This window comes from Passer domesticus, chromosome 7 (assembly GCF_036417665.1).
Source record: "Passer domesticus isolate bPasDom1 chromosome 7, bPasDom1.hap1, whole genome shotgun sequence".
In the NCBI taxonomy this organism is placed as follows: Eukaryota; Metazoa; Chordata; class Aves; order Passeriformes; family Passeridae; genus Passer; species Passer domesticus.
Genome location: NC_087480.1, coordinates 61,885,173 through 61,912,541, shown reverse-complemented (window position 1 = coordinate 61,912,541; position 27,369 = coordinate 61,885,173). Strand labels below are relative to the sequence as shown.

The following is a 27,369-nucleotide window of genomic DNA, read 5'->3' as shown; positions in this document are numbered from 1 at the left end:
CCCTTGGTTCCAGCTGTGCTGTGCTTCCAGGCTGGGCTGTTAAACCAAAGCACGAACAGCAGCATCCTCAAACAGCAACAGCCAAAGCAGTGTTCCCTCTGTCAGGCTGTTTTTCAGCCTTCCACAGGGCTGTAGAATCACAGAACATTTGGGTTGGAAGGGACCTTTGGGTTCCTCTAACCCGCACCCCAAAATAGATCAAAAGAGGGTGGAGGTTGGTTTTGCTTTCCCAGCAGAGGTCCACGTGGCTTGTCTGTCATTAACTTATTCCTTAAACCACTTTTTTTCTTGAAAAAAGCCCTGACTCAGAGTGCAGTTGAACAGGGCAACTTCCCTGTTCAAAATAGCCACAGTTCTTTGAAAATAACCAACCTCAAACCACTTCCTTCCCCCGGGGTGAAAGCGGCTGGAGCTGTGGTGTCAGGCAGCCCTCGTGGGGCTGCTCCTGGTGCAGACTGAACTGGAAATGCTGACACCCCTAAGGGCAGCTGCTGAGGGGGCTGTGGCTGTGCCAGCCCGGCTCCAGCCTTGCAGCTCCCCCAGGGGTGGAACACAAAGGGATCGAGGCAGTTCCAGCTGCACTGTGGCTCCCAGCAGCTTGCTCCTCTCCCTGCTCAGCAGCACTTTCACCTGGGGACCTCCTGCCTGTGCTGCCATTCATTTCCCTCCCTTTGTTTATTTATTGATCCTTTGGCAGCAGCAGTTGCCATGGCACCAAACATCAGCGGTGCCAGGGCTCTCCTGGTTCATAAATACCAATTATGGCAGAGCAGCCCGGGGCTCTCCATCTGCATAACCCCATCCAGCTTCCCCCCATCTTCTCTCCACAGGACATCCTTTGCTTTCTGGTCAGGATTTACCTTTTCATGCCCCTTTATTCTCATTTCACTCAGCCCCACGGCCCTGGGGCCAGGAGCTGCCTTCAGGCTTCCAGGGGAGCACTGGGGGGAGCCTGGGAGTGTGGGGAAGGGAACGGGGCTGGAAGCAGAGCTGAAGCAGCAAAAAACCTTTGGCAATTTTGAAAGAGAGGGAATTACCAAGAAACAGGGAATTTGCCAGGCTGGTTTGGGCTGGCAGGGGCCCAGAGATCATCTCACCATGGCAGGATCTCACCATCCATCCATCCATCCATCTCACCTCCCGCTGTCCCAGCGCTCCAGCCTGGCCTGGGACACCCCAGGGAGCCCCTGCAGAGTGCCAGGAGCTCAGGGAAAAGGGCAGAAGGTGAACTGGGGATCTGTGGCAGCCCCTCAGCACACGGCAGGGCTTTGAGCTGAGCCCAGCCCTGCCAGGCCCTGCAGGGCACAGGGCAGCCTCACAGAGCTGAACCAAGCTCTGCACCCTCCTGGGCTCCTGCTCAAGGGATTCTGATGGACCTCAGCCGGCTCTGCCCAGCCAGAGGCTGGGTGGAAATAAAACAAAAAATAGAGAGATAAATAAATCAATAAATCGATCAATCCCTAGCAACAGGTGCAGCCCTTTCCCAAATTATTTTAGGATTATAGAATTATGGAATCCCAGACTGGGTTGGGTTGGGAGGGAGCTCAAATCCCACCCAGTGCCACCCCTGCCATGGCAGGGACACTTCCACTGTCCCAGGAGATCCAGCCCCAGTGTCCAGCCTGGCCTTGGGCACTGCCAGGGATCCAGGGCAGCCCCAGCTGCTCTGGGCACCTGTGCCAGGTCTCCTTTACCCCCCTGGCACTGGGGCCGTGTCCCAGCTGTGCCCCTGGCCTGTCCCCGGGGCTGCCAAGGACAATTCCAGTGTGAGATGCTGTCCCCAGGTCCCTCGGCCGCAGGACAGAGCAGTCTGCAGGCAGGCAGTGCTGTGAGAGCTCTTGCAGAGCTGCCTGCGGGGGACACTCAGCAGGGCTGGCAGCTCCAGGAGATTGTTTTTGTCCCTGCAAAGCAACAACAGGGTTTGGCTCAGCAGGGTCTGTGTGCAGCACTGGGGATGGAAAGCAGCAGAGGAAGCTGTTTAAAATAAATAAATAAAAAGAAAAGAGGAGTTTTTCCCCCCGCTAGGCAGCCAGGTTCTGTTCTCCTGGACATCCTGCCAAGATACACAAAACGTGACAGTCCCGGGAGAGCAGGAGCCCAGCCGGGGGTGGCCTCGGTGCCACAGAGCAGGGGACACCAGGGGCTGCTGGGGGGTCACAGCCCGGAGCTGGGGGCTCTCCCGGGCACATCTGGGGCTGGGGGGCCAGGAGCCAGCCCCGGGGTGCCAGGGCCGTGTCCCTGCGCAGGGGGCACTGTCCTGCTGCTGCTGGCTGAGCACGGGGCTGGGGCAGCCCTGGGAGGAGCAGGAATCCCCTCTAGAGCCAGGAGGGGACAGCAGGGGACAGGGGGGACATGGCCCGGCTCCTGGCAGCCCCTGTGCCCCTGCCCCGAGCCCCGTGCAGCAGAGGCACGGGAGGAGCTGGATGTCCCCAAGGGCAGGGGACAGCAGCAGCGCCGCTCCAGCCCTCCCGGCTCCTCTCGGTTTATTTCTGCTCCTCGGTTTATTTTGCAGCTCCTATCTGCAGTCTGTGAGCCAATTTTCCTCTGCAGGGCACGGATTTTCCAGCGGATTTTCCATTCCCAGCTCTTTCCCGGGGGTTCAGCACACCAGACCCAGGGGGTTAAAGCTGAAAATGCAACAGAGCTGCTGGGAGCAGGAGGATCTGCGGAACCTCAGGGCTGGGAAAGGCTGGGAAAGGCTGGGAAAGGCCTCCGGGATGCTGGAGCCCAGCCTTGGGGCGAAGGGGATGTGCCAGGGAGCAGTTGGGACATTGCTGCAGGCTCTCCCTGAGGCACAGCAGAGCGGAGCTGAGCCAGCCCCGGAGCCACGGGCACCGGGAGAGGCTGAGCTGCCCCGGGGCGGTGGGCACGGAGCGTCTGCACCGGGCAGGGCCCTGGGGACAGTCTGGGGAGCCCAGAGCGCTGGGACAGCCCTGCCGGGGAGCTGGGGCTGCCCCGTCCCGGGAATGCCCCGGGATATCCCTGGGAGTGCCCCTGGATATCCCCGGGAATGTCCCTGGATATCCCTGGAGTGCCCCTGGCCATCCCCAGGAGTGCCCCTGGATATCCCTGGAGTGCCCCTGACCATCCCCAGGACTGTCCCTGACCATCCCCAGGACTGTCCCTGGCCATCCCTGGAGTGCCCCTGACCATCCCAGGAGTGTCCCTGACCATCCCCAGGACTGTCCCTGGCCATCCCAGCGTCCCCACAGTGTCCCCAGCCCAGGTGACATCTCCAGCCAAGGCTGAGCTCATCCCTGTCCCTCTGCAGCTCCCAAAGCCAGGACAGAGATGAATTCCCTCCAGAAGGGATCAGCAAGGAAAAAACACCTCCTGGGCCTGGGGAGGGATTCCGTGCGCACAAGTTTGCCAGATAAAAAAGACAGGGATTTGTTAACACGTGTCATTTATCTCTGTGGTTGTACTTCGCAGAGGAAAGCTTCCAAAACAACTCTGACTTTTATTAGAGGACACACGTAAAGAACTTTTTAAAATTATTTATTTTTTTTAAATGAATCAGCTGCTCGTCTCCCCTGAGTCCAGATCCTGAGAAGCCCAGTTCCAGCCCAGTTCCAGCCCCAGTCCAGCCCCAGTTCCAGCCCCAGCCCCAGTTCCAGCCCCAGCCCCAGTTCCAGCCCCAGTTCCAGCTCCCATCCAGCCCAGGAGCTCAGAGTGAGGTTATTGAACCACATCCTTGCCGACCGGGTCTGCAGGGCTTTGTTTCAAGGAGCAATTTAAAACCAGAGGAGAAGACAAATTACAGGGTTTGGGCCTGGGCCTGGCAGGGAGGGAGCCGGGAGAGGGATCCAGGGCTGGATCCAGGAGGTTCCTGGCACTGGAGGGGGCACAGAGGGGCAGGGACAGCCCTGCCAGGGGACACCGGTGTGCCCAGGGGTGTCCTGACCCCCGGGACCCTCGGGGCATCACCCACTGCCCCCATCCCTGACCTGGGGGCTCAGAGCCCACCCCAAACCCCTCACCCTGCGCAACTCATTAACAGAAACCCCCCAAACCCCTCATCGTGTGCTCCTCATTAACAGAAACCCCCCAAACCCCTCATCGTGTGCTCCTCATTAACAGAAACCCCCCAAACCCCTCGTCATGCGCTGCTCATTAACGAGGATCACCTGGGATGAGGCTCACCTGAGATAAGGATCACCCTTTACGAGACTCACCTGGGATGAGAATCACCTTTAATGAGAATCACCCTTAATGAGGCTCCTGAGCCACACACACGAGGCTCATTACATGTGTTAAATAAATTCAGACGAGGGGGTGCCAATATCTGCTCAATGCTGACAAAATAAACACCCTGAAGTGAACAGTGAGTTACTGTGAGTGCTTCATGGACATGTTTCAGTTAAAAAATACCCCAAAATCAGTCCAGAGGAGACTCTGGAGCCAGGCTGGAGAGCTGGGGGGGCTCCTCTGGAGAGGAGAAGGATCCAGGGAGAGCTCAGAGCCCCTGGCAGGGCCTGGAGGGGCTCCAGGAGAGCTGCAGAGGGACTGGGGACAAGGATGGAGGGACAGCACACAGGGAATGGCTCCCACTGCCAGAGGGCAGGGATGGGTGGGAGATTGGGAATTGGGAATTGTTCCTGGCAGGGTGGGCAGGGGCTAGGATGAATTCCCAGAGCAGCTGTGGCTGCCCCTGGATCCCTGGCAGTGCCCAAGGCCAGGATGGATGCGTTTGGACCATCCTGGGACAGTGGGAGGTGTCCCTGCCATGGCAGGGAATGGGATGAGCTTTAAGGAGTGTTTTTCAGGGGAATGGAAATGATATAAATTAGAGATGTGGAACAGCTCTTTAAGCAGGGAATTTGATGAATAACAGCTCCTTGGAGCAGCGGAGCAGCAGGAATTCAGGGTAGAGGAAATTCTTTCCTGTGGAGGGGAGGTGCAGTGGGGGATGAAAAACAGGGAGAACACAGCACAAAACACTCCCAGGCACAGGGGGGTTTTGGGGTGTCTGTGCAGGGCAGGAGGTGGATCAGTGATCCCTGGGGGTCCCTTCCATCAGGACATTCCATGACCCTGGATAAGACAGCCTGAGCCACAACACCCATCAGCGCAGGAGGACACCTCAAATCCTCCTTTAACCCGTCCCACCGAGCCCAGCCAAGGTGGGATTCAATGCACGGCTTTGCCTGGTCGGCCCCGGGAACTGCTGAGCGCTGCCCCGGGTCTGGGGCACACGCTGTCCCCATGAGCTGTCCCCCATGAGCGGCGGCATCCCAGCCCCATAAATATCCGTGACTGCCCTGGCACGCAGAAATGCCTCAGAACAGGCGCGGGGCTCCGGCAGGAGCAGCAGGAATCATCTGGGGCACGGCAGGAATGCCGCTCCCCTCCTTCCTCCCCTTGTGGCCTTCTCCTGGTTTCAGGGTGCTGCTGCGGAAAGCAGAGGGATGTCCAGCCCGGGAAAGGGCCAGGGCAGCAGGGTTCCTGGAGGATTTGGGTTATGGGGACCTCGTTCCAGCACTCCTCTGCTTCCAGACACGGCCTGGCGAGGGCCGAGCACGGCACCCGTGACCCCATCCCAGCCCAGAGCTCCCGGCTGTGGGACCCCCGGGCCCGGCTGAGGGACAGTGGCACCGTCAGGGACAGGGACAGGGACACTGCCGGCAGGAGAGCTGAGCCCCACCCCACACAGAGGGATCCAGCTGCCAGGAACACGGAGCCTGGAGCCCCACGGGGACACGGGGACCGGGGACAGGTTTGGGGGCACAGCGGGGCAGGTTTGGGGACACAGTGGGAAAGGTTTGGGGACACAGTGGGAAAGGTTTGGGGACACACATGGACAGGTTGGTGTGCTCACATGGGCAGGTTTGGGCACCCAGCAGGGCAGGGGCACCTTCCGCAGCCCAGGGTGCTCCAGTTACATTTGCATGAATTACCCTGGAGGTTTTTGACAGAGAAAAGATGCAGAAAAGCACAGTTAAATCTTTCTCCTGTTGCAAATCTGCCCAGGGGAGCAGGAACATCCTGTTTGCACTGTTATGAGATAATAATGGCATTAAACAGGACATCATTATGGCCTCATTAGTTATGGCCCTACACATTTATTTGGGGGATTAAATCTCTGTGTTCAGACCACAGACTCGACCTGGCCTAACAATCCCACTGAAATTAAAAAGTCTTCCCTTTCAGTAAAGTCTAAGAGTTAATAAAATCCACGGGTAGCCAAACAAGCACAATTCCTGCTGGCATCTCAGTGCCAGGGCTGTGGCACCGTGGGCATGGCTGGAACAAGGTGGCACTTTCCTCCTGGCCACGTGTGACACAGAACCAGGGGGTGGTTTGGCTGGAGGGGACCTCAGAGGTGCCCCTGCAGGTCCCTGCAGTCCCTCCCCTGCAACGGCATCTCTCAAATGTTATTTATGTCCTGCTCTGGCTTTTTTTAATAGAGGAGGAAAACTTCCCTCCCTTCCCTTCCTCCTCATTTATTACAGGCATTAAGTTAAACATGGTTTCCTCTTAAACTCGACCTAATCCAATTAATATTAATATTGCCCTGAGCCAGGCTGATCTCATTAGTGTCCATATTTAATATCTTTTCTGCGAGTTGTGCTGAAAATGAGCTTCTTGCTTTGCAGCGGCTCTGGAAAGGAGGAGCAGCGTTTCCTTCCATTCGGGACCGCGGACGGGACGGGAAAAGGAGCAGCCTGGGGCAGGGGGCTGGATCCGGGATACCGGTGCCACACCAGCGCTGGGGCCTCCCGCAGCTCCTCCTGCTCCGGCAGGGATGCTCCGGGCGCGGCTCATTAGCGGGGCACAGCTCATTAACGGGGGCACGGCTCATTAACGGGGCACGGCTCATTAACGGGGCACGGCTCATGAACACCGCGCTCATGAACACCCCGAGGCCGGGCACTCCGTTCCTTCAGGGCCGTCCAGCTGCGCGGCCCGCGGGGGGCCCGAGCTCTGTGTCCCCCGGGAATTCCACCGGGAAGTGCCGGATTCCCGCAGGCTGCTGTCCCGCCAGGAGCTGTGCAAGGACTTGAGCCCTGGCTGTGCCATCTGCTGCCCTTCCCTACCCTTCCCTTGGAGCAGGGACAGGGTGTGGAGCAGAATCACCCCGGATTTGGGCTGCAGCAATAGCAGCCAGTGAAACAGGACTCCTGGTACTCAGAACAAAACTCCCTTTTGGTTTTGGATCCAGCAGCAAATAATTGGGACCCGTGGAATGCCATAAAGCCATGGAATGGTGAGGGGTGGGAAGGACCTTAAAGAACAAGATGATCCAACCCAAACCATTCCATAATTTACCAATAGTCTCCTTTCATGTGCAGAGCCGTGGAGATGATGCAATGAAAACTGCCCAGTTCCAGCCCCAGGGCTCAGGGTTAGATGTGTTCATCCTCCTCCCAGACCACAGAACGAATCTTTCCCTGCCATGACCTCGTGGTTTTAGGCCAGGCTGCCTTTGTTCACCTCTGTCCCCTCCCACCAGGTCCTGGCCGGCGCCCAGAGCAGCCCTGGCTCGGCAGAGGCAGCAGCAGCTCCACCTCGGCCCGGCTCATCTCTGCACACCCCTTTTGAGGGAATTCATGCTGTGTCCCAGCCCCCCAGAACAGTCACCAGTGCGGCACCCGTGGGACAACCCCCCCTGAGCCCGGGGGGATCATGAGGGTTTTGCTTGTGGCTTTTCATAAAACAGCTGGGTTTGGATCGGGAGGGAGCTCAAACCCACCCAGTGCCACCCTGCCCTGGCAGGGACACCTCCACTGCCCCAGGTGCTCCAGCCTGGCCTTGGGCACTGCCAGGGATCCAGGGGCTGCTCCGGGCACCTGTGCCCGGAATTCCTTCCCCATGTCCCATCTATCCCATCCCGAATGCATCCCTGCCCTGCTCCACAGGCAGCCCCACCAACCCAGGTCCCTGAGGTGCCAAAACAGAGCTGGCAGCGGTGGGATTCGAACCCACGCCCCCGCAGGGACTGGAGCCTTAATCCAGCGCCTTAGACCGCTCGGCCACACTACCCTGGCACGGTGCTCCCTGGGAATGGCATTGGAGCCGGGATCCGCCCCTGGGCACGGCGCCTTACCCATCCCGGCCGCCCTCTCCCGCTGCAGATCCTCTGGATGCTGCTGCGTTCTCAGGAGCTCCCGGCAGGATGGAGCCTGGCTGCAGCCTTCCCTTCCCTTCCCTTCCCTTCCCTTCCCTTCCCTTCCCTTCCCTTCCCTTCCCTTCCCTTCCCTTCCCTTCCCTTCCCTTCCCTTCCCTTCCCTTCCCTTCCCTTCCCTTCCCTTCCCTTCCCTTCCCTTCCCTTCCCTTCCCTTCCCTTCCCTTCCCTTCCCTTCCCTTCCCTTCCCTTCCCTTCCCTTCCCCACCCTCCCAGCTCCCTCCCCACTGACCCGCACGTCTCTTTCCTCAAAGGCTGAGGACAGCCCCTCCGTCCCGCTGGGAACAAGCCCCAGAGTCCGATGTTCCTGTTGGATTTTCCTGTTGGATTCCCCGCGATGCAGAGGGACGCGGGGCTGGGGTGACAGTGGCAGTGGCAGTGGCAGTGGCAGTGACAGTGACAGTGACAGTGACAGTGACAGTGGCAGTGGCAGTGACAGGGGCAGTGACACAGTGACAGTGGCAGTGGCAGTGGCAGTGGCAGTGACAGTGGCAGTGACAGTGACAGTGACAGTGACAGTGGCAGTGGCAGTGACAGGGGCAGTGACACAGTGACAGTGGCAGTGGCAGTGGCAGTGGCAGTGACAGTGGCAGTGACAGGGGCAGTGGCAGTGACAGTGACAGTGACAGTGACAGTGGCAGTGGCAGTGACAGGGGCAGTGACACAGTGACAGTGGCAGTGGCAGTGGCAGTGGCAGTGACAGTGGCAGTGACAGGGGCAGTGACAGTGGCAGTGACAGTGACAGTGGCAGTGGCAGTGGCAGTGGCAGTGACAGTGGCAGTGACAGTGGCAGTGACAGTGACAGTGACAGTGGCAGTGGCAGTGACAGGGGCAGTGACACAGTGACAGTGGCAGTGGCAGTGGCAGTGGCAGTGACAGTGGCAGTGACAGGGGCAGTGGCAGTGACAGTGACAGTGACAGTGACAGTGGCAGTGGCAGTGACAGGGGCAGTGACACAGTGACAGTGGCAGTGGCAGTGGCAGTGGCAGTGACAGTGGCAGTGACAGGGGCAGTGACAGTGGCAGTGACAGTGACAGTGGCAGTGGCAGTGGCAGTGGCAGTGACAGTGGCAGTGACAGTGGCAGTGGCAGTGACAGGGGCAGTGACACAGTGACAGTGGCAGTGGCAGTGGCAGTGGCAGTGACAGTGGCAGTGACAGTGACAGTGACAGTGACAGTGACAGTGGCAGTGGCAGTGACAGGGGCAGTGACACAGTGACAGTGGCAGTGGCAGTGGCAGTGGCAGTGACAGTGGCAGTGACAGGGGCAGTGACAGTGGCAGTGACAGTGACAGTGGCAGTGGCAGTGGCAGTGGCAGTGACAGTGGCAGTGACAGTGGCAGTGACAGTGACAGTGACAGTGGCAGTGGCAGTGACAGTGGCAGTGGCAGTGGCAGTGGCAGTGACAGTGGCAGTGACAGGGGCAGTGGCAGTGACAGTGACAGTGACAGTGACAGTGGCAGTGGCAGTGACAGGGGCAGTGACACAGTGACAGTGGCAGTGGCAGTGGCAGTGGCAGTGACAGTGGCAGTGACAGGGGCAGTGACAGTGGCAGTGACAGTGACAGTGGCAGTGGCAGTGGCAGTGGCAGTGACAGTGGCAGTGACAGTGGCAGTGGCAGTGACAGGGGCAGTGACACAGTGACAGTGGCAGTGGCAGTGGCAGTGGCAGTGACAGTGGCAGTGACAGTGACAGTGACAGTGACAGTGACAGTGGCAGTGGCAGTGACAGGGGCAGTGACACAGTGACAGTGGCAGTGGCAGTGGCAGTGGCAGTGACAGTGGCAGTGACAGTGACAGTGGCAGTGGCAGTGGCAGCGGCAGTGGCAGCGGCAGTGACACAGTGACAGTGGCAGTGGCAGTGACAGTGACAGTGACACAGTGGCAGTGACAGTGGCAGTGACAGTGGCAGTGACAGTGGCAGTGGCAGTGACAGTGGCAGTGGCAGTGACACAGTGACAGTGGCAGTGACAGTGACAGTGGCAGTGGCAGTGACACAGTGACAGTGGCAGTGGCAGTGGCAGTGGCAGTGACAGTGGCAGTGACAGTGACAGTGGCAGTGGCAGTGGCAGTGACAGTGGCAGCGGCAGTGACACAGTGACAGTGGCAGTGGCAGTGACAGTGACAGTGACACAGTGGCAGTGACAGTGGCAGTGACAGTGGCAGTGACAGTGGCAGTGGCAGTGACAGTGGCAGTGGCAGTGACACAGTGACAGTGGCAGTGACAGTGACAGTGGCAGTGGCAGTGACACAGTGACAGTGGCAGTGGCAGCGCTGCTGCTCAGTGCCTGCGTGGCCCGCAGATCCCAGGCTGCCGCTGTGGGATCAGGGACGGGGCCAAGATCCGCAGGAAACCTCCTGCCAAGCGCCGGGAGCCAGACCCAGGGAAGCTCTGGAGTCACGTAAATATTTTTCCTCGCCGGTTAAACACAGGCACTCTCTCCTTCCTCAGCACGGCCATAAAAGCACGCTTCAATAAACAGCGCTCCAAAGGGATGTTTGCTCTTGGCTCCTCTTCCAGCCTTTTTCATTCACTGCAGCAGCTCCTGGCTGCACGAGCTGCAGGTGCCCCAGCTCCCTCGGGAAACTCGGCACCTTCTCCCGAATCCTCCCATTCCCAGACACGTTCTGATTTAAACTGCAAAAATAACCAGTGGTAAAAAAGGAGGCGTTGTCTGGAATTCCTTGCTCCATGGGTTTTTGATCCACGTTGCTCCAGCCCTAGTGTTCCCCAGTCCCAAATCCCAGGATGGATCCCTGTCAGGGATCCCCTGCAGAGATGGTGAAACTCCAGGAGTAAACTGGTTATTTGGGGATAATAATTGGATTTTCATTAAGGGGACACTCACAAACTGCTGCCGATTTCTGAAAGACGATTTATTTCCAGCCAGCAGCTGCCAAATCATTCCAAATAAATTCCAGCCCCACGGAAGTTTACAGCTCCATTTGGGATCCCGTGGATCTGGGGACCCTGATCTGCCCCGGGAGAGTGGGAAAGTGCAGGATTTGAGGCATGTGCACCTCACTGTGTGGCAGGGGTCGGGAAACCTTCCCAATAAACATCCTGCAGCGCTGGGGAGGTTTGGAATTAAACCCCAAACCACTTTAATAAATCCAATGGGATTATTTCAATTAAAAAGAAGTGATTACAACAGCCCTTATTTTCTTATTAGGGCATTTAAGCAGCCCCTATTAAAAGATTAGAAGATATTGAGCCTTTGTATGGCTCTCCAAAACAATGTTTGGAATATCCCTGGTTAAAATTATTGCTGTTTAAATACTTCTGCTAAAAATTACATTAATAAAATTGGACATCCCTGTCCAAATTTGGGACAGCAGCTTTGAGAAGGCCTGAGACCTCCCCAGGGATCACCCATGGCCACGGAAAACCCACCTGGGTTTGTAGAAAATGTTTTTATTCCCCTGAAACAGAAGAAAAACCCCTTCAATATTCCCTGATCTGCTCATTCTTGTGTTCCCCAGCAGCCCAGCCCAGGGCCAAGAGCAAATAATTCCCATTTCCATAGATGAGGAGATGAATCATTGCTGGTATTTTTAGCAGGTCATTAAGGGCTGGCAGGGATATTTGCAAACTGACTTGTGAGGGTTTGCGTTGGTGTGAGCACAAGCTCGGAGAGAAAACATCAACTGGGAGTCAGAACAGAGGGAGTGGGAGCACTGGGAATTGCATCTCCAAGTCTGAAACGGCCAGGGAGGGACGGGATAAATGGGGTTTGTGGGAGCCTGAGACAGGGGGCAGGGATTTGTCCCACCCCTGGACATTGTGGAATCCCACCCCATGGATGTTTACACAGCCCGGGGAGGGATGCTGCAGGCACTGGGACAGCTGCTCCCGTGGGGCTGGATGGAAAGGGAGTTTTCCTGCTGCTCTGGGAGCAGGGAAGTTCCTTGGGAGTTCAGAGCAGCACCAGGGCACCTCAGAGGAGTCATGGAATGGGTTGGGAGGGAGCTTAAAGCCCATCCTGTGCCATCCTGCCATGGCAGGGACACTTCCCACTGTCCCAGGCTGCTCCAGCCTGGCCTTGGGCACTGCCAGGGATCCAGGGCAGCCACAGCTGCTCTGGGCACCCTGTGCCAGGGCCTGCCCACCCTGCCAGGCAGGAATTCCTTCCCAAAGTCCCACCTCAATCTCTCCTCTTTAGTTCAAAACCATTCCCCTTGTCCCATCACCATCTGCCCGTGCAGAATTCACTCTCCTGGCACAGGGGAGGAGCTGCTCACCCATCAGTGGAGCAGAGCTTCCCAAAATGGGCATTTAATAAAGAAACTCCACATATTAATATTCACATTTAACAGCTCCTTCTCTTGTCTGTGCTCCTGGGGTGCGCCGAGCACCGCCCAGGGGAAATGCAGGGAATAAAGCAGCTGGAAGGATCCCAGGGAGCCTCTGGAGCAGGAGGGCAGCTCACACAGCCCGAGAAGCCCGGGCAGCCCAGCCCTGCCACGGCCAGGCTGACAGGGCTGCACATTCCTTCCCAAATGTGGAGGGACTGCCTGGGAACGGGATACCACGGAGGGCTGTGCCAGGGCCACCAGCCCTCAGCTGTCCTGCATTTCCCTGGAAAACCCAACTAATGCAAGGCATCAGCAGCACATCTGCCAGGGGTGGAGCTGGCATCCTCTGCAGTGCAGGGAGGCGTGGGCACCACCTCCATGGGACAGCCCATCCATGCCCACAGGCTCCAGCCGCCAGGGGGGAGCTTTGGGATCCTCTCTGCACAAAGTCCCTCACATTTGGGAAGACTTCTGTACTTCTCATGTGTGATTTGATGGTGGAGCTGCTCCTGCTGTTGCTGTCCTGAGCCATCATTAGGCAGCACAACCCATCCATCATCACTGTCCATCATCCATCATTGTCCATCATCCATCATCTTTGTCCATCATTGTCCATCATCATTGTCCATCATCATTGTCCATCATCATCCAACATTGTCCATCCTCCACTGCCCCTCATCATCCATTATCTTTGTCCATCATTATCCATCATTGTCCATCATCCACTGTCCATCATCATCCATCATTATCCAACATTGTCCATCATCCACTGCCCCTCTTCATCCATCATATTTGTCCATCATTATCCATCATTGCCCATCATCGTCCATCATCCCTCAGCAGCCAGAGCCACTGCTCCTGCAGAGCCCGGGTGAGTGCAATGTCAGCAAGGGGAGGTGTCCCTGCCTGGCCCAGGGGTCACCCATGTCACCCCCAGGGCCACCCTGGCAGCAGGAAGGTGGCCCTGGATCTGGAATCTCCTCAGGAGCTGTTGTTGCTGGAGGGAAAAACCATCAGGAGAGCAGGAACAGGCGGCACCCAGGGATTCTCACCTTGGAGGGAAACTCTGGATCACAGGAGACAGGAAAGCCCTGCCTGGCTGCCCATCCCCAGCTTTCAGCAGCCCCAAGGTACAGCTGGAAAAGGACCCCCACGCCCAGGGCTTGGCTCTGGCAGCAGCCCTGGAAGGGTAAATCCAGCTCCAGCTTCATCAGCTCCCTCAGCACTTGTCAAATTAAGGGCTCTGGTCGGAGCCTCAAAGGCTGAGAGGCTCTGCAGCCGCCAGGGAAGGGAGCTCAGGGAATTGCAGGAGCTGGGATTGCAGGAGATGGCGTTGATGTCTTCTCTGAGGGGAAAATCTGGTGTCAGAGAGGAACAAGGTGACAAAACACGACTCGGGGAGCCTGAATCCCCGAGAGGGCAGAGCTGGTGCCTCGGTATCTGCCTCTGAACAGAATCCCCTGGGCCTTCGTTCCCAGGAAAACAGAGCTCGTTCCTCACCAGGGAATCAAACAGCTCCATCCACCCACAGAGCATCAGGGAATGGCAGGAGCAGCTCTGGCCCTCCCCACATCCCCTCAGAGCCCAGTGCTTCTGTCTGGGTTTTCTTTGAGGAATGGATTTAGTGTGCAGTAAATTGAATGGAACCTTTGCTGTAAATGCAGGCATTTGTTTCTTGGAGTCTCAGGGGTTCCATTAATTATCCTGGGCCCCATGGCCAAGCTGGAAAGGAATTTCTTTCTGAGGGAAAAGGAGCAAGTCACAGAGAGATGCAGGGTGGGTTTCAGACACAACAGAAGAAAGGAACTTAATTCAGGATTTTGGATCAGAAGTGATCAGAATTTTGCCAGCTGGAATGTCTCTGGACATTTTAGGCCACTGGGCAAGCTGGGACAAGGACAGGCTGTTCCTGCAGGAGGCAGTGCCCAGCCTGGGCTCAATCCTCCCCTGCTCATGATCCTCCCACCCCCAAACACACCATGGCTCTTCCTGCCAGGAGTCCTGCAGCTCCCCTCCAGCCCAGCCCAGAGCCTGGGGCAGCAAAACTCCTTTTCCAGATTCCTCTTTTCTCCTGAGCAGTGCTGAGGTGGAATTGAGCCCCACAAGTGCTCCGTGGTCCTTCACCTTCTGCTTTGCTCCATCAGGGGCTGGAGGTGCAAGGGGAGTTCTGGTGGCACTGGACTCCTGCCAGAGAGTGCCTGGAGCTCCTGGGAAGAGCTTCCAGAGAATCCATGCTGGATGCAGGCAGCAGTTCTGGGAATGTGGCTGTGGCTGCTGGCAAAGGCTCAGCTGCAGCTGAAGCTCCTGGGAATTGCTGCCTGTGCCTCAGGTGAGACCTGGTGTTAGGAACCAAAGTGAGTCCAAAACAAACCTTTGGAAAAGGGAACAGCATGGATGAAAACCTGGAAAAGTAGGAGACCAGCACAGTTCTCCAAGTTCAGACATTTCTGGGAGAAAGGCAGGGAGCAGAGACCAGGGGAGCTGTGGCTGCCCTGGATCCCTGGCAGTGTCCCAGGCCAGGCTGGACAGGGCTTGGAGCAGCCTGGAACAGTGACAGGTGTCCCTGCCATGGCAGGGGTGGCACTGGGTGAGATTTAAGGTCCCTTGTTATTCCTGTCACCTCAGGGAAGGGGGGAGGGACAAGGGGAGCTCTCCCCCACCACAGGCAGCACAGAGCCCAGCCCCTGAGGGAAACAAACCCTGCACCCAAGGAGAGCACAGCACATCCCAAAAGCAACCACAGCAACCCAAGGTCAATGAGCCAAGTATCTGGAAACGAGCAGGAGCTTGTGACATGACCTCCTGGGGCACGTCCGTCTTCAGACAAGTGTTTGTTGTGCAGTCGCCAACGGTGGCGCCCAGAAACTTTGAATCCAAACTTCCCATTTCCCGATCCAAGACGCTGCAGAAGTGAGCTGAGAGCTGGCTGCTTGGATGAAATCCCTCCCCAGAAGCAGCCCATGGGTTTGACATGGAGCCTGGGAACAGAGCACACGGCTTACAGCTGGAATGGCTCTGTTTCTGCTCTTCCCTGTGTGTCCAAGCGAGAGAATTCCTTTTACGTTCATCTGTCCTCATGGAAGCCTGCAAGAGGAGAAGAGATAAATGATTATAAATGATTAACATCATCTAAATAGAATTCCTTCATTCTGAGAGCCTTTGTGACACACTCCCTTGGGAAATACTCCCAACTGAAATGGAATTTGTTCCGTTCCTCACAGATCTGCCACTGCTCTTGTGAAACACACGAGGCATTAAAAGTCAGCAGTAACAATGTCAATAATGGTGTCCTGGTGAGAACCCAACTGGCAGCTTGGAAATGCAGGCAGACAGGGAAATACTGGAAAAAACCCACCCTAAGGGGTGAACTTTCCTTCCCAAATCCTGCAGCTGCCCTGGATAAAGATCCATCAGGGTGGGATGTGTGTGAAAAATGGGGCTTGCAAGAGCAGAAAAATGAATTTTCAGTCATGTTTAAAGAGTTAGAAATGATGGCTGAAAACGTGGGGGGAAACACCTTTCGATTCCTGCCCTGCCCCAGCATTCCAGGAGCCAGCTGGTGGAACACAGGGTGGGATTGCTCAGGTGTCTGTGCAGGGCCAGCAGCCTGACTCGATGATCCCTGTGGGCCCCTCCACCTCTGGATATTCCATGATTCTGTCAGGCTGCCAGGGTGGGAGCCCCTACTGATTAGATGATAAAAGAGAGATGATAAAAGGGAGGAATAAAAATTGCATTTGTCAGTCAGCTACTGCACACTGCAGCAGATAAAATAATTACAGAGCACTCCTGGGGCTCAAGCTCATTCCAGTGATTCATGGGGATGTTGGGAAGCTGTGCTGGGATTGAGGGGCATCTGGAGTTTGTGCCTTGGAGTCCACTCAATCCATAACTATGTGGGATGGGAGCTGTGCCCCCAGCCCTGCTCGGCCCTGCAGCAGCAGCACCCCAACAGCGTGGCCCTGCACTGGGAATTGTGAGCTCAGCATTCCTGGATGCCAGCTCCTCTCCTGCTGACACAGAGGAGTGCAGTGACAGAACCTTCCTGTAAATGAAAGCTGGAGTTTCTAAGAACAATTCTGACTAATGTGGCCGGGTCTTGGCTGGAGGACACAAACCCTTCATCAAACACAGTGAGAAATGCCAGAGAATGCTCAAATCCAGGGAATGTGAGGCTGGGAGGGAGCAGGCTGACCCTAGCACAGAGAATGCTGGGGCTGGGAGCCAGGCCAGGCCTCAGGCTTAGCTGGGCTGGATTCAAGGCTTAGTGCTGGTCCTTTGTTTCCCAAGGATAAAGGAATCCTCAACCAACACGAGGGATTTGGGCCTCAGCGTGGAAAGAGAATTGCCCTGGAAGTGCAGTGAATCTGAACCCAATCTAAAACATCAAATCCAAGGAAAAACACATCTTCAGGGTTTCAGAAAGATGGAATAGGGGAAATACAACCCAGACCTGGCACCAGCCCAGAGCAGGGGCACAGGGTGGCTCCAGGCAAGCCATGCAGCAGGAGATACTGAAACATGCCCGGGATTCTCTCCTGCTCAGAGGGATGGAATCACGGAATATCCCCAGCTGCATCCCACAGGGATCCTCCAGCCCGAGGCCTGCCCTGCACAGACACCCCAATGCTGCCACCCTGTGCCTGAGCAGTGGCCCAGCAGTCCCGGAGCTCTGGCAGGGCTGGCAACGAGGGATAAACTCTGGACAGGCAGTGAGGAGGAGGCCACTGCACTCTCCCACAAGCTCCCTGGAAAGAGACCAGGTCCTGGCAGGTCCCAGCTCAGAGCCAGCCTCAGGCTGATCTCCCAGGGCTCAAGAAAACCATGGAGCAATGCACTGGGAATTTCCCTGCTGGCAGAGCTGCCTGTCCTTCCCCCAGGTAAATGGGATAAGGAAATGCAGGGCAGCACGAGGCTGAGGAAGCACAGCAGCTTTTCCTTCCAGGGCAGACGCTCCTGTGACACAAAGCAGACCCTGCTGCTCCCCACAGGGAGACCAGGCAGCGGCTCCAGGGCCCAGCAGGGGCTGGGCTGCCTGGAAAATCATCTGGAGCTCAGGGACTGCCCATGGAGGGGCTCCTGGAGCTGACCTGGTGTGAGCAGGAACCTCCTCTGCAGGGACAAGGGGCAATGGCTTCACAGGGACACAGGGCAGGGCTGGATGGGGCACTGGGCAGGAATTGTGCCTGGCAGGGGGGGCAGCCCTGGCTCAGGTGCCCAGAGCAGCTGGGGCTGCCCCTGGATCCCTGGCAGTGCCCAAGGCCAGGCTGGACACTGGGGCTGGAGCACCTGGGACACTGGGAGGTGTCCCTGCCAGGGCAGGGTGGCACTGGGTGGGTTTGAGGTCCCTCCCAACCCAGCCCAGGCTGGGATGCTGTGGAATGAGGGCTGGCTGGGAACACCTTCACTGTGGTTTTGGCAGGGTTTAATCCCTCTGTGCAGTGAAGGTTGTTCTGGGTGTGGCCAATAGAGACTTGTCCTGCCTCAGCTCCATCCCCTCCTCAGCTCCATCCCCCTCCTGCCTTCCCACAGGAGAACCCCAACAGCTCCAGGGTCACTCCATCCCCTGATTTTGAACACAAGCAGCACGTGCACATGGGAATATAAGCAAGGAAAGGAAAAGCAGATTTTAATTAAAAGAATTCCAATCATTCCCACAGCACATGATTTTTTCAAATGACAAAGATTTCTCTTCAGACAGTTATTATTTGCCAGGAGTTGGATTTCACTTCATCATCAGTGTTGCATCAAGAGAAGGAAAAGCTTTTAAGCAAATCTGACACCTAATTAAAATAAATCTGAGGTCAACCCAGTTTTTGAGCTGAGCTGATGGGTGAGAAGAGAATGACCTGAGAGCAGTAAGAGGAAGCAGCCCCAGTGCCCAAACCCTGCAGCAGCAGGAGGAACACTGGGCTCTGCTGGCAAAGCAAAGGCAAAGCAAGAGGGGTTTGGTTTCCGTGTCCTCGTCCACAGCCGTGTCCAGTTCCAAGGTCCTGTTTGACCCTCAAGATTTACGAAACTGCAGGAAGGAAAGGGAGGGATCATTGTGCTCTGCCCCTCTGTCAACCACACATTTTTATTTCCTTTGCATAGATTAAAGTCACATTGTAGTATTTGATTTGCCTGAATCCATGGGAACTGTGCCTGGCACAGCCCAACTGCTCCTGAATCCATGGGAGCTGTGCCTGGCACAGCCCAACTGCTCCTGAATCCATGGGAACTGTGCCTGGCACAGCCCAACTGCTCCTGAATCCATGGGAGCTGTGCCTGGCACAGCCCAACTGCTCCTGAATCCATGGGAACTGTGCCTGGCACAGCCCAACTGCTCCTGAATCCATGGGAACTGTGCCTGGCACAGCCCAACTGCTCCTGAATCCATGGGAGCTGTGCCTGGCACGGCCCAACTGCTCCTGAATCCATGGGAGCTGTGCCTGGCACAGCCCAGCTGCTCCTGAATCCATGGGAGCTGTGCCTGGCACAGCCCAACTGCTCCTGAATCCACGGGAACTGTGCCTGGCACAGCCCAACTGCTCCTGAATCCACGGGGCTGTGCCTGGCACAGCCCAACTGCTCCTGAATCCACGGGGCTGTGCCTGGCACGGCCCAACTGCTCCTGAATCCATGGGAACTGTGCCTGGCACAGCCCAACTGCTCCTGAATCCACGGGGCTGTGCCTGGCCAGGGCTGCCCACAGGGAAACTTTCCCTCCACAGCCCAGGGTCCACCAGGGAGCAGCTGAGGGCTCAGCCCCAGGAAAGGCTGCCAGCTGGGGATGATTTTTGGAGGGGAACTCCCCACTCACCGCAGCCTCCAGGGCCTGGTCCAGGTCTGCCAGCAAATCCTGCTCATCCTCCAGCCCCACCGAGAGGCGGATCAAGGTGTCTGTGATTCCCAGCTCTTCCTTTACTTTCTCAGGCACTGAGGCGTGGGTCATGGTGGCCCTGCAAGGACAAAACATCTTTATCCCAAGAATTTGGGACTTGTATTGGTAAAACCAGCCCAGCTGGCTCCCTGCCAGCACCCCTGAAATGCAGCAGGATCTGACACCTCCTCTGTGCCACCTGTGTGACCCCACAGGTGCAAAGAGCTCCTGGCAGCAGCTCCTGGAAATGGTGGGAATGCTGACAAGTCAGGGAATTGCATCTCCACCTCGGATTTCCAAGACACAAATGATTAACAAGAAGTGGATCTGGACCTGACGAAGGAGAAAATCCTTTTCCTCTTCCTTCCAGAGCTGCTCTTTATTCCACAGAAGCTCTGTGAGCTCTGCACGTGGGGAATGTGCAACCTCCAGAATAAAACCTCCTGGTTTCATTCCTGGTTGCTCAGATCCCTCCCCAAACTGTCCCAAAGGACTCTGCAGGGTTTATTCTCCCCAGCCACACAGGACACAGGCAAGAAGGCATTTCCCCCTGTGCTCAGTCCCTGGCACCAGTTCCTTTCAGCTGCTGGAGGGGTTCAACATTTGCTGTGAAATCAGGGAGTGAAATGACTGAACATTTAAATACAGCCATTCATTTCCATGGACCTTTCCCAAAAGCAAGCTGCCTTTGAGTGCAATAATGCAATTCCTTGAAGATGCTGTTTGGAGCACTTGAAAAGGCCCCAGGAGCCCTGCCAGGGACCAGAGGCAGCCGGGTGCACACAGTGACCGTGCCCCTGGGGGAGCAGGGAGCTGGGCATTCCTCCATTCAAGCTCCTCATCCCAACACTCTGCAGCTTCTGGGATTGTCTTCATGGACACCAGCTGTGCCCCAGCCCTCCAGGCAGAACTGCTCTGTCTCTGCCCTCTCACAGGATTCCCTCCCTCTGCAACCCCCCCTGGCTTTGTGCCTCACAACAGTCCCTGAGTTTAGCTAAAGGCAAAACAGCAAAGCAGCTCTGGGGCTGGGAAGCTGTGGGGATTTTGTGGTGCTCTGCAGCTTTTAGAGGCTCTGAGGGTGGGAGGATGAACTTACGGATGCTCTGCCAGGCTCTCGAAGCCACCCAGACTCTCAGCCAAGGTAAACACCTGTGGGGGAAGGGGAAAGGAGTTACAGGAGTGGGCTCAGGACACAAACACCTCCCCGGGCACAGGAGAGTGAACACCTGGCCAAACACCAGCACAGGCTGGGCCAAGGACCCAGCCAAGCATTCCCAGAGCCAGGGGCCCCTCTGTGCCTTTCCCTGCTGAGGGCACTTTGCAATATTCCAGCAGAGCTGCCCAGCCATGCACAAAGCCCTCTGCCAGCAGCAGCTCCTGGGCTGGGCTGGACACACCCTGGCACCAAACAAACCAACAAACACTCCCAAGGGGCTGAGGGTCCCTTTGTTCCCTCTCATTAACCCCCAAGGACAAATTATCCCTGATTTACAGAGGGGCACACCCAAAGGACTTGGCAAGAAAAGCCACTCCACCCTCCCCTCAGCAGGGCAGGTTCAGCTCTCTCTGAGGGTGATTTTGTTGACTTTACCTTCAGGTTCTTGAGGAAGGCAAAGGCATTTTCTTTTGTCCCATTGATGTAGAAGCTGAGGATCCCTGAAACGCCGGTGCACTGCTTCTTCATCACCTCATACTGAGGGTGGGAAGACAGCCCTGGAATGGAGAGAGTCGGGAGAATTCCCAGTGAATTCCAGTGCAGAGCTGGGGCAGCTCAGCCTCACCTGAGCTGGGCACCCAGCCCCAGCCACGGGGCACCACAGCTCCCAAACCCCTGCCCTGGGATGCTCCCCAGACCCCTGCCCTGGGATGCTCCCCAAACCCCTGCCCTGGGATGCTCCCCAGACCCCTGCCCTGGGATGATCCCAAACCCCTGCCCTGGGATGCTCCCCAAACCCCTGCCCTGGGATGCTCCCCAAACCCCTGCCCTGGGATGCTCCCCAGACCCCTGCCCTGGGATGATCCCAAACCCCTGCCCTGGGATGCTCCCCAAACCCCTGCCCTGGGATGCTCCCCAAACCCCTGCCCTGGGATGCTCCCCAAACCCCTGCCCTGGGATGATCCCAAACCCCTGCCCTGGGATGATCCCCAGACCCCTGCCCTGGGATGATCCCAAACCCCTGCCCTGGGATGCTCCCAAACCCCTGCCCTGGGATGCTCCCCAAACCCCTGCCCTGGGATGCTCCCCAAACCCCTGCCCTGGGATGATCCCAAACCCCTGCCCTGGGATGATCCCCAGACCCCTGCCCTGGGATGATCCCAAACCCCTGCCCTGGGATGCTCCCAAACCCCTGCCCTGGGATGATCCCCAAACCCCTGCCCTGGGATGATCCCCAAACCCCTGCCCTGGGATGATCCCCAAACCCCTGCCCTGGGATGATCCCCAAACCCCTGCCCTGGGATGATCCCAAACCCCTGCCCTGGGATGCTCCCCAAACCCCTGCCCACCCACCTGGGTAAATGACCCTCTCCACCCTGGGATGGGATTGCAGGAACTCAGCCACAGCCAGGCCATTCTTGGAATGCAGCTTCATCCGGAGGTGCAGAGTCTTGAGCCCCCGGTTGCACATGTAACAGTCAAAGGGGGAGGGGACAGCTCCCAGGCCTGGGGGAATGGCAACAGAATTCCACAGAATTCCACAGCAACATTGGTGTTCTGCATTCAGCAAAGCCAAGCTCATCCTCACCTCCCACATTTCTGAGCTTGGAACAAGTGGGAAGACACTCGAGGCAATCTCTGTTCCTCATCTCCCACACTGGGCAGCCAATTAATGAGCCCAATTAACAGGCTCAGCCTCAAGGATTGCATTTATTGGGCACAGTGCACCCTCACTGCAGAGGGCACAACCCCAGACAGGGATTTATTGCTGACAATGAAGAGGCCAGAAAATGGCTGGAATCATCAGAGGTAAGGAAACTCTGCACTGGGCCCATCCTGGTGGGTGAGGAGTTCCAAACCCCCCAGGTGCAGGGGGCACCTCAGTGGTTTCAGGGTGGGCCCCAGTGCTCTCCTGAGCTGCTTGGGAAGGGCAGACCAGCACCTCCCATTTCATGGGACTATTTCACTGAGCTTGCTTGTAATTAGCTCTGCTAATTACATTCCAGGCAGATTTCCCACTTGTGAGCATGCCCACCCTCCCCAGCAGGAGCTGTGGATGGGAACAGCATTCCTGTCAGCCATTCCTTGGCTGGACTTACGGGTCTGCAGGAATTTCAGCCTCTCATAGAGATCATCCCTGTTCACAGAGACCAGGCCCATGAGGACATCACAGTGCCCTACAAATGACAGGGGACAAGAACAGGATCAGCCACTCCAGGGTCCTGCCACAACCCCCAAATGTAAATAAAATCCCTGGGACACCTCCCACCATCCCAGGTGCTCCAGCCCCAGTGTCCAGCCTGGCCCTGGGCACTGCCAGGGATCCAGGGGCCTCCCCACCCTCCCAGCCAGGAATTCCTGCCCAATCTCCCTCCACCCCTGCCCTAAGGATGTGCTCAACTCTCACACTCACCATTGATGTACTTGGTTGCAGAACACATACAAATATCAGCCCCCAGGGCCAAGGGACGCTGAAAGGAAAGGAAAATAACATCATAATTCAAGCTGGGCTGCACTCAGGATCATTCCCAGCCATCCCAAAGGGCTCTGAGCTCACACAGGATAAACAAGGGGAGAAACACAATGAATTGAAGAAAAAGGTAAAGTGGATGTCCCCAAGAAAGACTGGATGAATTTTGCTTGGTTTGTCTTCCCCTACCTTCAGGTCTCTTTATCTTTGTGGCTCAGAACAGCCCATGAACAGCTTCTACAGAAGAAGTGTTGTAAAAAGGCCAGAGTGAGGGAACCCTTTGTAACTGTTCTGATTTCCATCAGGAAGAACAGAATCCCATCATTCCTGGAGGACAGACTCCCCCTGCTCCCTTCACTGCTGCACAGGCAGCAGCACCTGGGCTGGGGCTGGAGCAGAGCAGGTCACTTTACAATGCAGAGCCCAAAACTGCAGTTCCTTGGTGCTGCTTCCCTTCCCAAAAGGGATCTCCAGCCCCACTGGGACAGGGGACAGTCCTGTCCTTTCCCACACACCTGGAAATATGGAGACATGAAGCTGTTGTCCACGGCCACCAGCACATCCTTGCGTCCATGTTTGTGTGCCAGCTCTGCACAGGCTCTGATGTCAATCACCTTCAGTGTGGGGTTCGTGGGGCTCTCGAGCCAAACCAGCTGCACAAACCCAAAAAAACTCCAGGTCAGAGACTTCCCAGGGCCGGGCTGAGTCCCAGGGGCTCTGGGTGCTCAGGGCTGGCAGCTCCCTGGGGTTCTGCACTGGGGACAGGCAGTGGCCCTGCCAGAGCCAGGGGAGGCTCCAGCTGCTTCCTCCAAGCTCAGGGAGGTTTCCTCCAGCTGGGCTTGTGCCATCCCAGGGCATCCCAGCTGGGGCAGGGATCACCCAGCCAGGACAGAGCCTTCCCAAAGCCTTTCCCAGCACAGTTCCCTCCCCTGGAGCAGGGATCACCCAGCCAGGACAGAGCCTTCCCAAAGCCTTTCCCAGCACAGTTCCCTCCCCTGGAGCAGGGATCACCCAGCCAGGACAGAGCCTTCCCAAAGCCTTTCCCAGCACAGTTCCCTCCCCTGGAGCAGGGATCACCCAGCAGTGCCATGGAGCACCCCCAGCTCTGCATTCCCTCTGCTCTTCCTCACCTCTTCCCTGTTCCCTCCTCTCTCTCCAGGGCTTTCTGCCCTTCTTGGGATGCTTTCCAGGAGGCAGCACCGTGGGATATAGTGGATCCAGCTGTGCCCCAGGCTGCCCCCCCTCAGCTCCACACACCCCCAAACCCAACAGGAGCAGGGATAAAACAATTTAACATCCCTTTAAAATCCATTTCCCTCTCCCCTACCTTGGTCTTGGGATGTTCATTAATTTCTTTTTCCAGCTTTTTTAAGTCTGTTAAGTCAACATAAACAACTTCTATATTATAATCATCTTTTATTTTCTTGAATAATTCTCTCGTGCCTAAGAAAAAACAAAAACAAAACAAAAGTCACAAAATGAAGCAACTTCCTTAACTTTCATTCCCTGCTCTCCACCCTCCTGCATCGTGCAGGGACAGTCAGCAGGGCACAGCTTTATGCTGCACACCATCAGTGGCACAGTTATACTTTCTTTATTTACAGAGTTTAAAGATTGTTGCAGATTGAGTGACCATGAAATAGTAATAATGGGAAGATGGGATCACAGTGATTTAGGAAGTACTTGAAATCACTGTGGGGTTCATGATCAGAAAATTAAACAGAGAAGAAGAATCAAGGGGCAGACTCCAGCTGCTGTTTCCCAGCACTCCAATAAAAATGATTCCTTCCTGTCTTTGAAGCCTTTCCCTGGGAGGATTCAAAGAATCCAGCAGCAACAGGAGATCCATGGATGTGCAGCACTCCCACTGGAAACACTGCCTGGACTGAAAATTCATTGACTGGGTCCTCCTGCCAAGGTGATCCCCAGGGACTCAGTTTTCCACCCGAGCAGGAAGGGATGGAACATGGAGGTGGATTCTGTGAGCTGAAGGAAACATCTGAGTGATGTTTGGGGGGTTCTTTTGTGGGAAACCCTTTCTTGATAACAAACCAAGCCCGAGGAGGAGCAGGGAAATTCAGCCCTGCAGGAAGCAGCCCAGGCTGAGGCTCCAAGGAGCAGGGGAAAGTTCCCAGAGCTGCAGTGAGCTCACCCTGCTCAGAGCAGGACTCTGACAGAGCTGGGTGCACTCTGCACGGGCACTTGTGAGGAAGAGGGGATTGATAAAAACAGCCTGCAAAGAGCAGTGAGGTCCTACACGGGAAATTCAGGGTTCCTGAGAGCCACAGGCAGGTTTGAGCCCCTGCACAAAGAAGGCTGAAGCCACTGGGTGCTGTACCCACCTGCATAGACATCATCAATGCAGATAATTGTTTCCCCTGTCTTCAACAGTTGACAGATGTTCAGAATTGCTGCCATGCCAGAGGAATAAGCCAAGCCTGGAGGAGAAAGGATCATCAGTGTTTGATGTGACACAACAAGTCAGACTTGCCTTGGCCTTCCTCCCTTGGCCTCTGAAAAGAGCCTGTCCTGTCACTGCCTCACTGGGAACGTGCAGCCAGTGAGAGCAGGAGATGGATGTGCACAGCATGGAACCAGCATGGAGACTGGGACAGACTGGGAACGGACTGGGAACGGACTGGGAACGGACTGGGAACGGACTGGGGCCAGGGGCTGCCTGCTCCCACTGCCTCCAGTGCTGCTGCACAAGGATGGATCCAGCCCAGCCCAGGCATCAGCCACATGAGGAAGCAGGAGACAAAGCCAGGGATGGAGCTGGACATTCCTGCACCACAAGTGTTGGGCTCTTCCCCACCTTGGAGCTGCTCCTGCCCACAGCCAACAGCCAGAGCCGTGGTGACAGAACCATGGAAGGGTTTGGGATGGAGGGACCCCAAAGCCCACCCAGTGCCACCCCCTGCCCCTGTCCCAGGCTGCTCCAAGCCCCGTCCAGCCCATGAGGTGCTCACTGTGTTTGGCTCCATTGAGGGCGCTTATAACCTTTTCCAGGATATGCCGGTTTGGATTCCCAGTTCGGGTGTATGCATAACCCTGGGGTGGGAAGAGGAAACAAACATCAGAGAGAGCACAGGAAATTTTAAAATCACAGCAGTTCTGGGTTCCTTAGAGAGCCCTGGCTGAGGGCACCCAGCTCCTCCCAGAGCAGCAGGAGGGTGTCCTGGCACAACACCCAGCTGGGCATCCCTGCTGGAGAAAGGGGCCAGGGCTGCCCTGGGGCAAGGAGCCACATTCTCCTGCCTCTCCCAGACATCCTTCTGTGGCCACTGTGGGACAAAGGGCTCGGGATGCACAGTCCCACCACCCTCAGCATGCCAGGCTGGGTCAGGCTGGAAGGGACCACGAGAGTGCCCTGCTCCCACTCCCTGCTCAGCAGGGCTATCCCAGGGCACAGGGCACGGGATGGTGTCCAGACAGTTCTGGGTATCTCCAGAGAGGGAGACTCCTCAGCCTGTCTGGGGGGAATTCTCAGGAAAAACGCGTGTCCATCTCCATCACAGGGCACCAGACAATTCCTCCCCATCAGGTCTTGAAAGTCCAAACTTTCCTCTGGCAATGGCTCAGTACCACAGCTTTAATACAAAATCTGGAAAAAGGTAGTGAGGAAAAGCAAACGCATGCATGTGTCCCGTTCTCCCGGGGGGCAGAAGGGCGGGGAGAGCCTCCCAGATTTCCGGCTCCGGGCAGCCCCTGGAGCAGCATTCCGCGAGCCCGGGGGCACCGGGCGCTCCCTGCTCCCCTTCCCCCGCCTGGCACACGGGAATCATCCCAGCCTCATCCCAAACCGCTCCGGATGGCCGCCCGCTGCGGGAACACCGAGCCCGGGCTGGCTCAGGCTGCAAGGAACCACAGCGGCTCCTGCGGCCCCATCGCTGCTCGGCAGGGCCACCCCGGAGCGCAGGGCACGGCATCGCGGGCAGGGGCTCTGCCGTGTCCCCGCCAGGAGACTCCGCCGCCCGCCCGGGCGAGAGCCCCGCTCCCGGCCCAGCGAGATGCTCGCGTTTGCCCAGGAGCGGCCCGGGGGGAACATCCGCGCCGGGAGCTGCCTCCGTGCCCGGCACCTGCCGCCTCCCGCTGCCGGGCCCGGACACGCCGGGGCCGCAGCGGGGCTCGGGGGGCCCGTGGTGGCCGCACTTACCCGGTTCACCTCGGGTTCCTCCTGCTTGAAGGTGGTGGAGAGCGTGATGGGCGGCACAACGGCCCAGGAGCTCCACTGCTCGGGCTCCTGCCCGAAGTGGATGGCATCGGTGGCGAAGTGCTCGAAAGGCGGCAGGTAACCACTGCACTTCCTACAACACATGGTCGCAGCTCTGAGGGAGCGGCTCTGAGGGACCGCTCCTCAGCGCGGCTGCATTTAGCGGGCTCGCGGGGCGCGGCTTTCGCGCCTCCTCATTGGCTGCGGCGCCGGCGGGGCGGGGCCCTCGCGCCCTCCCATTGGCTGGCGG

The 27,369-nt window shown here is 57.1% G+C and overlaps 1 protein-coding gene and 1 non-coding gene across 3 annotated transcripts; both read right to left on the bottom strand.

Moving 5' to 3' along the window:
- Nucleotides 1-7,901: 7,901 nt before the first annotated feature.
- Nucleotides 7,902-7,983, bottom strand: TRNAL-AAG (transfer RNA leucine (anticodon AAG)). The gene has a single exon. It is a non-coding gene; the product is annotated as a tRNA-Leu (tRNA).
- Nucleotides 7,984-12,239: 4,256 nt separating this feature from the next.
- Nucleotides 12,240-27,237, bottom strand: LOC135305485 (cystathionine gamma-lyase-like). Of its 2 annotated transcripts, none has more exons than XM_064429200.1 (12): nt 27,063-27,237; nt 25,876-25,957; nt 25,249-25,344; nt 24,234-24,349; nt 23,422-23,559; nt 22,850-22,907; nt 22,536-22,613; nt 21,790-21,942; nt 20,872-20,993; nt 20,377-20,429; nt 19,221-19,359; nt 12,240-15,502 (listed from the first exon to the last, which is right to left on the bottom strand). In XM_064429200.1, exons 1-12 carry the CDS (start codon nt 27,222-27,224, stop codon nt 15,035-15,037), a joined length of 1,665 nt encoding a protein of 554 aa, XP_064285270.1. In that variant the 5' UTR covers nt 27,225-27,237; the 3' UTR covers nt 12,240-15,034. The 2 variants fall into 2 exon arrangements, with proteins under 2 accessions (XP_064285270.1, XP_064285271.1); XM_064429201.1 differs by lacking the exon at nt 12,240-15,502 and adding an exon at nt 18,021-18,437.
- Nucleotides 27,238-27,369: the final 132 nt, after the last annotated feature.